Raw genomic sequence first — 14,483 nt, 5'->3', positions numbered from 1 at the left:
TTTGGTTATGGAAAATGTATTTTCCACTGGTGTACAAAATCAAAACGCAAAAACGAAACTTTAGAACAGGAAGCATCGAAATATCACACATGGAACTAATCTACCACTTCTTAGACTTGCTTCACATTTCTATGTGAATTTGGTTGGGGCGTCCAAACAGTTACTTATTGCAGCTTTAAGCACATGGCAGCATACACATTGTTGGATTATATCATGAAGCAAACTTATATATATATATAACAGAGCATTTTCTAAATTCAACAGACCCCCTCCAACTGGACACGGTTGGTCAAAAATCTTCTGTGCTACACCAAACAGTACCTAACCGGTTAGTCCCAGTATAACAGATACAACATTTTGGGGGTTAAATCACATCATTTGGTATTACAATCTCACCTTGTGCTCCCTGTTTAGTGATCTGGCCTGCTATGCTTAGAGAAACCTCTAAAATATCTCATTGAGAATACTTTGTGTAACCCAAGGTGTTGTGTGCAACCACGGCACTAATGGGAAAGGGGATAAATAGTAAATTGCACAACTGAATGCACTTAACTGAAATATATGTGCTTGTGGTGTTGGGGGGGGCTGCCTTATTTGACATCGAACTCATCTGCGTACAGGGCGCCGTTATTGTTGGGTGTTAACTGCCTTGCTCAAGTGCAAAACGGCTGATTTAATGACACAAATAGATACACATTTGCATTAGACCCCCCCTTACGGTGTCAACACAACATTCCTGTCTGTGGGGGGAAACCTTCGTTGAACCCTCCTGACCTAAAACCACTTCCAGCTCAGAGCTCACCCACTGATTTGGCACCTAGCTAAGCCTCTCCTTCCTGACAGCGTGGACAGACCATGTGATGGGGCAACTGCATGCTGTACGGTACACATGAACATGAAGGGGAGGAGCAGCAAATCCTCAATCTTGTTCGGCAAATTCAGATTATAGAGAATGAACTAAAAACACATGCTCCCTAACCTAGGCATAACAAGTTAGCAACCTGTATGAAAAATTGTTCAAGCTACCTAATTAGCTGCAGTGATACTTTTTATAACGTTTATAACTGGGGCAGTCCCACTCTTGTAATTTTTTCTCATTTTTGGATACAGACATTGACTTCACATCGTCAGTTATGCCTAACTAACGAATAGGCTATAATGTTGGAAGTGTGGTCAGCTGTCAAAGCAGCCAAGTCATTACAGTGCTACCGTTAGCTAGCAACCTAATGCTAGCTAGCAAGGTTAGCTTGGTGTGCTTGACTACCTAACTAACGTTACCAACGTGTTTACTAAATATGTCAAATAACATGCAAAAATATTTAAACTCGGAAACGTTAGCTATGTATGGCTAGCAACAATTATTTGACGGCTTGCTAACTAGCAAACTGACCGATGTTGGAAAATGGCTGGCTAACGTTAGCCAGCGTCAACGACGAGGCCTTTACGAAGCGAAGGACAGTACAATAAAGTTCACCCAGCGAATTTACAAATCAAATCTTACCATGAGAGAAGTTACCCTTCTCATTTTTACAATAACCACAGCGGTAGCCGTCATCGCCCCCAAAATATTCCACTATCGTGCAGGAGCTACCTGCTGCCATATTAATTGTCTTCTTCCTAGTGATGGATTATTCGCGAACGAACGGCTCTTTAAGAATGGATCTTTTTGGTGAACGTTGGGAACCGAATCGTGAAAGAGCTGGCTCCCTGATTTGCATACTGCGGCTTTTTGAGCTCAAAACAGTTTTTCTGCAGATTAATTGCTAAATAAGTATATAAAGAGGGTGAACAATACATAGTGGGAAGAGCGCGTCAATTGGGTCCACTTTTTTTTGTTAAAAAAAACACAATTTGCAGGCCATCTAATAATTTGGCTAAGTACAAATGTATTTTAATGTCGATTTCACGTTTACATTAATTTTGGGCTTTACATTGAAGATCATAATTGTTTATGGTTATTGGTCGATCTGAGTATTTTCAACAAAGAGCCGTTTGGGAGCCAAATGGGACGGCTCTTTTACGTAAACAGAGCGAAAGTAGCCGGATTCATAAAAATACTATATAAGGCCATCTGGAGTGTAAATTCATTACACTTTGTGACACCAAAAGGGAAGAGATAAAGAGATAAAAAAGGGAAGAAAAATTGCCCTTTCAACTGACCCTACACCTGTTAAAACCTCACCACTATTCCACCTGGCCCTATCTGCTCCTACACCAGACCTGCAGCCTGGAAAGACGGGACACTATCGTTCAACACACCTTGTAACACTTCTGCAGTAAAATCTAGTACACCAAAGTGCATTTCTGTAGCTGCCACCACATCATACACTACCAGTCAAAAAAAAATTGAACACAGATTCATTTATTTGTACTATTTTCTACATTGTAGAATAATAGTTGAAGACATCAAAACTATGAAATAACACAAATGGAATCATGTAGTAACCAAAAAAATGTTAAACAAATCAAAAAATATTTTATATTGGAGATTCTTCAAATAGCCACACTTTGCCTTGATGACAGATTTGCACACGCTTGGCATTCTCTCAACCAGCTTCATGGGATAGTCACCTGGAATGCATTTCATTTAAAAGGTGTGCCTTGTTAAAAGTACATTTGTGGAATTTCTTTCCTTCTTAATGCGTTTGAGCCCATCAGTAGGGGGGATACAGAAGATAGCCCTATTTGGTAAAAGACCAAGTCCATATTATGGCAAGAACAGCTCAAATAAGCAAAGATGTCATCAAGGCAAAGTCCGGCTATTTGAAGTATCTCAAATATAAAATATATTTTAATTAGTTTAAAACCTTTTTGGTTACTAAATTATTCCATATGTGTTATTTCATTGTTTTGATGTCTTCACTATTATTCTACAATGTAGAAAATAGTAAAAATAAAGAACAACCTTGAATGAGTAGGTGTTCTAAAACTTTTGACCGGTAGTTTATATTTTCTGTGAGTTACGTTACATTTTTGCTGTACAGTTGATAAGAATGACTATGAACACCATGAAGCCAACCTTACTGGAGCACGTTATTCCTATCACTCTCTATTGGCCTCGGCCTGCACACAGGGAGCCTCTTAGGATCTCTCGCCCTGGACCCATCTTCCTCTATTACTCAAATCAAATCAGAAAATCAAATCAAATTATATCGGTCGCATACACATATTTAGCAGATGTTATTGCGGGTGTAGCGAAATACTCTCTTCACTACCTCCGCAAACGTCACCTTTTGTACTATTTTGATCCTGGCAACATCAACCTGCAATTTCTTTCACCGGACAGTTCTGATCTACAGCAGCAAATCAAATCAAATCAAATGTATTTGTCACATACACATGGTTAGCAGATGTTAATGCGAGTGTAGCGAAATGCTTGTGCTTCTAGTTCCGACAATGCAGTAATAACCAACAAGTAATCTAACTAACAATCCCAAAACTACTGTCTTATACACAGTGTAAGGGGATAAAGAATATGTACATAAAGATATATGAATGAGTGATGGTACAGAGCAGCATAGGCAAGATACAGTAGATGGTATCGAGTACAGTATATACATATGAGATGAGTATGTAAACAAAGTGGCATAGTTAAAGTGGCTAGTGATACATGTATTACATAAGGATGCAGTCGATGATATAGAGTACAGTATATACGTATGCATATGAGATGAATAATGTAGGGTATGTAACATTATATTAGGTAGCATTGTTTAAAGTGGCTAGTGATATATTTTACATCATTTCCCATCAATTCCCATTATTAAAGTGGCTGGAGTTGAGTTAGTGTCAGTGTGTTGGCAGCAGCCACTCAATGTTAGTGGTGGCTGTTTAACAGTCTGATGGCCTTGAGATAGAAGCTGTTTTTCAGTCTCTCGGTCCCAGCTTTGATGCACCTGTACTGACCTCGCCTTCTGGATGATAGCGGAGTGAACAGGCAGTGGCTCGGGTGGTTGTTGTCCTTGATGATCTTTATGGCCTTCCTGTAACATCGGGTGGTGTAGGTGTCCTGGAGGGCAGGTAGTTTGCCCCCGGTGATGCGTTGTGCAGACCTCACTACCCTCTGGAGAGCCTTACGGTTGTGGGCGGAGCAGTTGCCGTACCAGGCGGTGATACAGCCCGCCAGGATGCTCTCGATTGTGCATCTGTAGAAGTTTGTGAGTGCTTTTGGTGACAAGCCAAATTTCTTCAGCCTCCTGAGGTTGAAGAGGCGCTGCTGCGCCTTCTTCACGATGCTGTCTGTGTGAGTGGACCAATTCAGTTTGTCTGTGATGTGTATGCCGGCTGTAGGGTACCCCTACAGATAACGCACAACTTTTCCCACCGATACTACACATTATTTTGTCTTATGCCCTCCTCACATCTAGGAATCTCCCAGCTACACACTGCTGCAACATGACCATAAGCTTGGCACTTAAAACACCGTAATGGGTTCGTGACAGAAGCTCTCAAGGCATAACTGACACATACTAAATTGAATTTGTCGAGTAAAGTCTCTGCATCAAACTCAACAGGACATAAAGTGGATCTTTTTCACCACCTACTGTGCGGGTGGTAAACTATATATATATTTTTAAATCCATTATAGGAAAGTTAAATTCAAATGTACTTAAAAAACACATCCCACTACTTCAGTCGCATTCCAATTTAAGTCACATCCCAACACAGGTTCAGGCGCCTGTGAGGGCTAAATATAATTTGACAGAAATTATTGCAGTGCCTCAGCTGTCAACTCACTGAGTCACAGAAAGCGTTCTGCTGAATTTCCAATGATTCCAATTATCTCTGATTTATTCTCTGTTTGTGCTGTGCAGTTTATGACCATTGTGCAGTTTATGACCACATGCTAGAAGGCCACCTTTTTAAACATGCAATATACTTTATCATACACTGGTGTACCATTGCTTCTTAATCTCTACTCGCTCACTGCCTCCAGGTAGGAAACTTGCCATCTCTGTCTCCTTCACCCTAACAGGGCAATCCGGGAATTAGGGCACATGTTCGCCATCACAATTGCAACATCTAACCTCCACTGGCATTTGATACTCTTCCCATCTGCATACACTTGACACATGTTCAAATCTTCAGCATTTATGGGGTTTGAAAGGGTTTGTGCAAGAAGGCTCTTACAGGGTATTTCATATAGCCCAACTTTACATGAGAAGGGAGAGACTTCATCAAAGAACAAAAGTACAAATGAAGTGAATTTTTTCACTACATCTACAATAAGGGTCAGCAGACGTGCACCAACCACTTCACCTACTTCCTTTATGCGTCACCCCAGAGAAAAACCCCTTGATAGGTGCTCTGCTTTGAAGATCCATACACAAAACATTCCACTCATATACAATGGGGCAAAAAAGTATTTAGTCAGCCACCAATTGTGCAAGTTCTCCCACTCATCTTTTTAGATGAGAGAGGCCTGTAATTTTTTATCATAGGTACACTTCAAGTTCAAACAGGTGCCATTAATACAGGTAACTGTAACGGTTCTCTTCTTCCTCCTCCTCTGAAGAGGAGGTGTAGCAAGGATCGGACCAAAATGCGGCGTAGTTGGTGTTCATGTTCTTTAATAAAGAAAAAACTCAAACATGAACATAATACAAAACAATAAACGTGAAAAACCGAAACAGTCCTCTCTGGTGCAACAAACACAAAGACAGGAACAATCACCCACAAAAGACCTAAAGAATATGGCTGCCTAAATATGGTTCCCAATCAGAGACAACGATAAACACCTGCCTCTGATTGAGAACCACTCTAGGCAACCATAGACTTACCTAGAGTACTACTCTAACCACAATCCCATTACTACAAACATCCCCAGACAAAACAAACCACATAAATCACCATGTCACACCCTGGCCTAACCAAAATAATACCGAAAACACAGAATACTAGGGCCAGGGCATGACAGTAACGAGTGGAGGACAGAGGAGCCTCTTAAAGAAGAAGTTACAGGTCTGTGAGAGCTAGAAATCTTGCTTGTTTGTAGGTGACCAAATACTTATTTTCCACCATAATTTGCAAATAAATTCATAAAAATCCTACAATGTGATTTTCTGGATTTTTTTTCTAATTTTGTCTGTCATAGTTGAAGTGTACCTATGATGAAAATTACAGGCCTCTCTCATATTTTTAAGTGGGAGAACTTGCACAATTGGTGGCTGACTAAATACTTTTTGGCCCACAGTATATTCATTTTATGGTATTTTTGGTGTGCATTGCATTACAGGAAGACCTCTCACCACACAATAGATTATGCTACACTGCTATGTCTCCAAAATTAGCACATGTCGTGCAACAAATCGTTGTTGACGCCTGCCAACGAGAGCTCCATGATGGGCTCCCTGTCCGAAGCGTATGGCTATGTATCTTACCTGGGAGAGAATGGTGGTACACCACTCACCTCCAGCCAGATGAGGGCACCATACATCAGAGCTCTGTTAACCATCAGGAGTCTCCAGGCCCTTTATGAGTGTCTCGTCAAGCCCCAGCCTCACCTGGTCAAGCTCAACCCCCTACAGCCCAAGCTTCAACCACAAGGTACTGAGGTTGCTGAGAATTACAAAGCAATAATATCATAACAACCTGCAAGTTTGTATGAAATACACACAAAATGTTAAAATGCAATAGCTAAAGGATTTATGCATTAAAACGTCAGTTCGGCTGGCTGGGGCATGGGCCTAATGAAGGGCAGATTGAGCAATGTCTGTTGTCCCCTCCAGAGATTGGACAGTTTGATCAACTGAGCTGGTGATCCTTCTTCTCTGTGCCTGGGGGCATAGTGTTCATCAACGGGGCACAGATATCATCAGCCTGAGGAAGGAGGAGAATATTGAGGGAGAGTTACTAGGTGATAAGGGGTTTCCCTAGCCATGTTTGTCAAAATATATTGTATGGGAATTATTGTCACCAGACTACGTCATTGTAAGTCAAACACTTGTGCAATTAGAGAGATACAGCATAACACATGCATACATTCACTGTGTTTTTCTTCTGAGCTGCCTTGTGGAGATGGTTGAAGGCTCACTTGTCTGTGGCGTTCACATGGCATTGCACTTTATCAGGAGAGCTGTGGAGGAGAGACAGAGAGAAGTGACAGAGGACAAAAGAGATAGGAGAGGAGTGACAGAGAGGAGAGGAGCGAGAGAGACTGACAGAGAACATTATTTGAAATCCGAATGAGAAGACTGATGACATCCACGCTTATACATATGTAGACTTCCACCAGGCCTCTTTCATCACACTGTGGGTGATGTTATTTTATGTGATGTAAGGTTTTCTGTAAGGCTTTGTAAATTAAACAATGTATACAATGCCTTCTAAAAGCCTAATGACATCCAAGCTATTACATAGGCCACACAATGTGTTTTGTAAGCATTGTCTATGTAAAAAATATTATGGCAATCCATACAGCATGTGAAACGTATTCAAAGGCCTAATGTAATCTTTTTTCATCTTCATCCCATATGAGGCTGTGTTGTGCAGGGAGATGAGGTCTTCTTTGAGGCCTCCTTTGACCTGAGCGTTGTCGTCAGCCCCGTGGTCCTGGATGTACATGTCTCTCTCCTTCACCATGTTCAAAGACATGTTACCACATCACAGTTCTTCTTGGTGAGGATACACACAAACAGATGGTCATTAAAATGTATGAGAAGCATTTTACTTAAAAAGTTATCGCTCTATATGTTGTGGTACTGGATATAAAAAAGCATCTTAGTAGCCTTCCGTAAATCAAACTCAATTATTTTGGAAGAGCCCATATGAAAGGCACAGTAAGGATGACTGACCTTGAGCATCAGCAGATATCTTGGCTATTTGCCCTTGGCTGCAGCCTCAAAGAGAGGGGTGAAATTCCACAGGTCAGCTACGTTGACCAATGCTCCGTTTATCACCAGCAGCTCAAGCGACGTCATAGTGACCGTAGGACCAGACACACAGGGACACTATTTATAACACTGAACATTTAATTTACTGTATGTAAAGTAATAATAATAAAGATGTATTCAATCAATGCAGAACTAAAGCCAACTCAAAGAGAGTAGGGCCAGACTGGTAGTAGGGTTTACAAGTCAGACAACACATACCCAAATGTAGAGTAAAATATAAAAAAGAGAATCTTTGCATTTAACCAATATGCTGTACTACTGTAAAATAGATTTTCTGCGCAGTTTGTCTGTCTCGTATCCTCTCTGCTCAGCAAAGGTGTGGGAACTTTGCTGAAGCTCTTCTGTATTCAGCTAGGCTCTAGGAGCCTAGGAGTCTCTAGGAGCTCTGGTGACAGGTGACCTGTAACACACAAGACAAATAGGATAAATAGCATGTGATTAACAAGCTAGCTGTCACACTATAATGAAAAGTCCATATCTGTTTACGTGAGTAGCAAGTGGAGTGTGAAGGGTTGTCTTTCTCTAAGCAGTGGTGGCAGCGTTGCTTCAGGGGTCAGGAGACTAGAAAACACAGGAGGACCTCAGGTAAGTAGCATGTGAACATAAATGGTAAATGACACTCATGCCTATGAAGAAGTATGGAAAAAATCTTCGGTCTTTGCAGGGCTTCCTCCTGGGCGGTGTCCTGCTATTGTTTTGCTGCCTCTATCCTTATTGCAGATAAGATAACCAGCCAATTACAGGCCACCAGGTGGATTCCACACTGCGTCCGATTTAGGTCCCCTGCACATAACGAAAACTACCAAAAATGTCCAATAACTACTCACTCTGTCATGTTGAATAGTTATGTTGAAGCTGCGAGTCTGCGACACCTGGATCCATAAGCAAGTAGTCCTGCAGAAGGGAGAGGGAACGGGCACACAGACAGTACAAAGATTTTTAAGGGATTGCGCAATAAAGTCTGTGACTTATTTCCATTGTGGTGGCTATTTTTTATTCATATGCCTTGACTTATTCCAAATGTTGTTGTGTTACAGCCTGAATTCAAAATGGATTAAATAGATTTTCTCTCACCATCTACAAACAATATGCCATAATGAATGACAAAGTTAAAACATTTTTTTAGAAATGTTTTCCAATGTTTGGAAAATGAAATACAGAAATATCTCATTTACATAAGTATTCACACCACGAGCGAGTCAATACTTTGTAGAAGCACCATTGGCGGCGATTACAGCTTTGAATCGTCTTGGGTATGTCTGTATCAGCTTTGTACATCTGGATTTGGGGATTTTCTCCCATTCTTCCAAGCAGATTTTCTCAATCTCTGTTCAATTAGATAGGAAGCAGTGGTGAACAGCAATCTTCATGTTTTTCCAAAGTTTTTGGGGTCATTGTCCTGTTGGAACGTAAATCTTTGCCCCCAGTCTAAGGTAATTTGCACTCTGAAGCAGGTTCTCATCAATGTTTTGCCTGTATTTGGCTCCATTCATTGTTCCCTCTATCCTTACCACTCTCCCAGTCCCTGCCGCATCTCCATAGCATGATGCTGCCACCACCATGCTTCATGGTAGGGATGGTGTTAGATGGGTGATTAGCTGTGCCTGGACTTCTCCAGACATAGTGATTTGCATTCAGTCCAAAGATTTACATTTTTGTCTCATCAGACCACAGAATATTTTGCATTTTAATTTCAGTCTTTTATGTGCCTATTTGCAAACTCCAGGTGTGCTGTCATGTGCCTTTTTCTCCGGAGTGGCTTCTTCTGGCCTTTCTCCCATGAAGCCCAGATTAGCGAAGTGGGGTAGAGACTGTCGTCCTTCTGGCAGGTTCTCCCATCTTAGCCAGGGGGCTCTGTAGTTCTGTAGTGTTCATTGGGTTCTTGGTCACCTCCCTGACCAAGGTCCTTCTTGCCCAGTTGCTCACTTTGGTCAGATGGCAAAGTCTGGGTAGTTCCATATGTTTCCCAATCATAGAGACCACTGTGCTCTTGGAAACATTCAACCCTCTAGAAATTGTTTTATACCCTTCCCTGGATATATGCCTCATCACTATCCTATCACGGAGACCTACAGACAGTTCCTTGATCTTCATGATATAGTTTATGCTCTGATATGCAGTATCAACTGTGGGACCTTATATACAGTGCATTCAGAAAGTATTCAGACCTCTTGACCCTTTCCAAATTTTGTTACATTACAGACGGATTAAATAGTTCCCCCCCCCCTCATTAATCTACACACAATACCCCATAATGACAAAGCAAAAACAGGGTTTTATCATTTATAAATGTATTAAAAATCACATTTACATTTACATACAGTAACAGTCAAAAGTTTGGACACACCTATTCATTCAAGGGTTTTACTTTGTTTTTAAAAATATTTTCTACATTGTAGAATAATAGTGAAGACATCAAAACTATGAAATAACACATATGGAATCAAGTAGTAACAAAAAATTATTACATCTAAACATATAAATAATAAATAAAAGTAGCCACCCTTTGCCTTGATGAGAGCTTTGCACACTCTTGGCATTCTCTCAACCAGCTTCACCAGGAATACTTTTCCAACAATCTTCAAGGAGTTCCCACATATGCTGAGCACTTGTTGGCTGCTTTTCCTTCACTCTGTGGTCCAACTCATCTCAAACCATCTCAATTGGGTTGAGGTCGGGTGGTTGTGGAGGCCAGGTCATCTGATGCAGGACTCCATCACTCTCCTTCTTGGTCAAATAGTCCTTACACAGCCTGGAGGTGTGTTGGGTCATTGACCTGTTGAAAAACAAATGACAGTCACACTAAGCACAAACCAGATGGGATCAAATCAAATCAAATTTATTGGTCACATACACATGGTTAGCATATGTTAATGCAAGTGTAGCCAAATGCTTGTGGATGGCGTATCACTGCAGAATGTTGTGGTAGCCATGCTGGTTAAATGTGCCTTAAATTCTAAATAAATCACTGTCAGTGTAACTTCATGCATCACGGTGTAAACAACACATGCAGAAACCATCCGTTCACCTACTCTGCGTCTCATAAAGATACAGCGGTTGGAACCAAACATCTCAAATTTGGACTCATCAGACCAAAGGACAGATTTCCACCGGTCTAATGTCCATTGCTTGTGTTTCTTGGCCCAAGTAAGTCTCTTCTTATTATTGGTGTCCTTCAGTAGTGGTATCTTTGCAGAAATTCGACCATGAAGGCCTGATTCACTCAGTCTCCTCTGAAGAATTGATGTTGAGATGTGTCTGTTACTTGAACTTTGTGAAGCATTTATTTGGGGCGCAATTTCTGAGAATGGTAACTCTAATGAACTTATCCTCTGCAGCAGAGGTAACTCTGAATCTTCCTTTCCTGTGGCGGTCCTCATGAGAGCCAGTTTCATCAAAGCACTTGATGGTTTTTGCGACTTTCAAAGTTCTTGAAATGTTCAGTATTTACTGACCATGTCTTAAAGTAATGATGCACTGTCGTTTCTCTTTGCTTATTTGAGCTGTGCTTACCATAATATGGACTTGGTATTTTACCAAATAGGGCTATCTTCTGTATACCACCCTACCTTGTCACAACACAACTGATTGGCTCACACACATTAAGAAGAAAATAAATTCCACAAATGTACTTTTAACAAGGCACACCTGTTAAATTAAATGCATTCCAGGTGACTAACCCATGACACTGGTTGAGAGAAAGCCAAGCGTGTGCAAAGTTGTCATCAAGGCAAAGTGTGGCTATTTGACTAATCTCAAATATAAAATATATTTTGATTTGTTTAACATGTTTTTGGTTACTACATGATTACATAGGTGTAATGTTCTAGTTTTGATGTCTTCACTATTATTCTACAAAAAAATAAATAGTCAAAATAAAGAAAAACCTTGAATGACTAGGTGTGTGTGTCCAAACTTTTGACTGGTACTGTAAGTATTCAGACCCGTTACTCAGTATTTTGTTGAAGCACCTTTGGCAGCGATTACAGCCTCGAGTCTTCTTGGGTATGACGTTGCAAGCTTCGCAGACCTGTATTTGTGGAGTTTCTCCCATTTTGTTCTGCAGATCCTCTAAAGCTTTGTCAGATTGGATGAGGAGCATCGCTGCGCAGTTATTTTCAGTTCTCCCCATAGAAATTCGATTGGATTAAAGTATGGGCTCTGGCTGGGCCACTCAAGGACATTCCGAGACTTGTCCCAAAGCCACTTCTTCATTGTCTTGGCTGTGTGCTTAGGGTTGTTGTCCCAGTCTGGGGTCCTGAGCACTCTAGAGCAGATTTTCGTCAAATCAAATCAAATCAAATTTATTTATATAGCCCTTCGTACATCAGCTGATATCTCAAAGTGCTGTACAGAAACCCAGCCTAAAACCCCAAACAGCAAACAATGCAGGTGTAAAAGCACGGTGGCTAGGAAAAACTCCCTAGAAAGGCCAAAACCTAGGAAGAAACCTAGAGAGGAACCAGGCTATGTGGGGTGGCCAGTCCTCTTCTGGCTGTGCCGGGTAGAGATTATAACAGAACATGACCAAGATGTTCAAATGTTCATAAATGACCAGCATGGTCGAATAATAATAAGGCAGAACAGTTGAAACTGGAGCAGCAGCACAGTCAGGTGGACTGGGGACAGCAAGGAGTCATCATGTCAGGTAGTCCTGGGGCACGGTCCTAGGGCTCAGGTCCTCCGAGAGAGAGAAAGAAAGAGAGAATTAGAGAGAGCATATGTGGGGTGGCCAGTCCTCTTCTGGCTGTGCCGGGTGGAGATTATAACAGAACGTGGCCAAGATGTTCAAATGTTCATAAATGACCAGCATGGTTGAATAATATTGGTCACATATCTCTCTGGATCTCTCTGTACTTTGCTCCGTTCATCTTTCCCTCGATCCTGACTAGTCTCCCAGTCCCTGAAAAACATCTCCACAGCATGATGCTGCCACCACCACACTTTACTGTAGGGATGGTACCAGATTTCCTCCAGACGTGACACTCACCAGACCAGAGAATCTTGTTTCTCATTGTCTGACAGTCCTTTAGGTGCCTTTTGTCACACTCCAAGCTGCTGCCTTTTACTGAGGAGTTGCTTCCTTCTGGCCACTGTATCATAAAAGCCTAATTGGTGGAGTGCTGCAGAGATGGTTGTCCTCCTGGAAGGTTTTCCAATCTCCGTTGAGGAACTCTGGAGCTATTTCAGAGTTACCATCAGGTTCTTGGTCACCTCCCTAACCAAGGTCTTTCCTCACGATTGCTCAGTTTGGCCGGGCGGACAGCTCTAGGAAGTCTTGGAGGTTTGAAACTTCTCCCATTTAAGAATGATGGAGGCCACTGTGTTCTTGGGGACCTTCAATGCTGCAGATATTTTTTGGTAGCCTTCTCTAGATATGTGCCTCGACACAATCCTGTCTTGGAGCTCTACGGACAATTCCTTCGACCTCATGGCTCTGGTTTTGCTCTGACATGTGGCTGTCAATTGTGGGATCGTATATACACAGGTTAGGCCATTCCAAATAATGTCCAATCAATTGAATTTACTACATGTGGAGCCAATTAAGTTGTAGAAACATCTTAATGATTATACATGGAAACCGGATGCACCTGAGCTCAATTTCGTGTCGCATAGTTTGAATACTTATGTAAATATGATATTTCTGTTTTTAATTATTTATAAATTTGCAAACATTTCTAAAAACCTGTTTTCACTTTGTCATTATGGGGTATTGTGTTTAGATTGATGAGGGAAACCCTTTTTTTAAAAATCAATTTTAGAATAAGGCTGTAACGTAATAAAATGTGGAAAAAGTCAAGGGGTCTGAATACTGTCCGAATGCACTGTCGACAAGACCTTATATAGACAGGTGTGTTACTTTCCCAACAATTGAATTGGCCACAGGGGTACTCCAGTCAAGGTGTAATGACATCTCATGGATGATCAAAGGAAATTGGATACACCTGAGTTCAATTTGGAGTGTCATAGTAAAGGGGAGTGAATACTTATGTAAATGAGATATTTCTGTATTTCATTTTCAATGATTTTGCCAACATTTCTAAAAACATGTTTTCATTCTGTCAATATGGGTTATTGTGTGTCGATGGGTGAGAAAAGAATCTCCGTTTTCTATTTTGAATTCAGGCTGTAATACAACAAAATGTTGAATAAGTCAAGGGATATGACTACTTTCTGAAGGCACTGTAAATACATATACATTTACATAGATAAGACATATTACAGAGATACAGACCAAAAATGGTTATACTATTCACACATTAGTCCTTTTTTTTTTACATTCTTTTTAAAAGTGATTATGGTTTACATTTACATTTAAGTCATTTAGCAGACGCTCTTATCCAGAGTGACTTACAAATTGGTGCATTCACCTTATGACATCCAGTGGAGCAGCCACTTTACAATAGTGCATCTAAATCTTTTAAGGGGGTGAGAAGGATTACTTTATCCTATCCTAGGTATTCCTTAAAGAGGTGGGGTTTCAGGTGTCTCCGGAAGGTGGTGATTGACTCCGCTGTCCTGGCGTCGTGAGGGAGTTTGTTCCACCATTGGGGGGCCAGAGCAGCGAACAGTTTTGACTGGGCTGAGCGG

General features: G+C 41.1%; 1 protein-coding gene across 1 annotated transcript in view; it reads right to left on the bottom strand.

The window, feature by feature from the left end:
* Positions 1-1,660, bottom strand: part of LOC115135373 (arginyl-tRNA--protein transferase 1) — a 190,276-nt gene extending 188,616 nt beyond the window's left edge. The window contains 1 exon segment of the mRNA XM_029670013.2: positions 1,502-1,660. Coding sequence (XP_029525873.2) covers positions 1,502-1,601 — 100 coding nt within the window. The 5' untranslated portion in view covers positions 1,602-1,660.
* Between the last annotated feature and the right edge of the window lie 12,823 nt (positions 1,661-14,483).

This window comes from Oncorhynchus nerka, linkage group LG10 (genome assembly GCF_034236695.1).
Source record: "Oncorhynchus nerka isolate Pitt River linkage group LG10, Oner_Uvic_2.0, whole genome shotgun sequence".
Lineage (NCBI taxonomy): Eukaryota > Metazoa > Chordata > Actinopteri > Salmoniformes > Salmonidae > Oncorhynchus > Oncorhynchus nerka.
The sequence above is the reverse complement of the archived record's forward strand: the minus strand, read 5'-3'. Positions and strand labels throughout refer to the sequence as shown.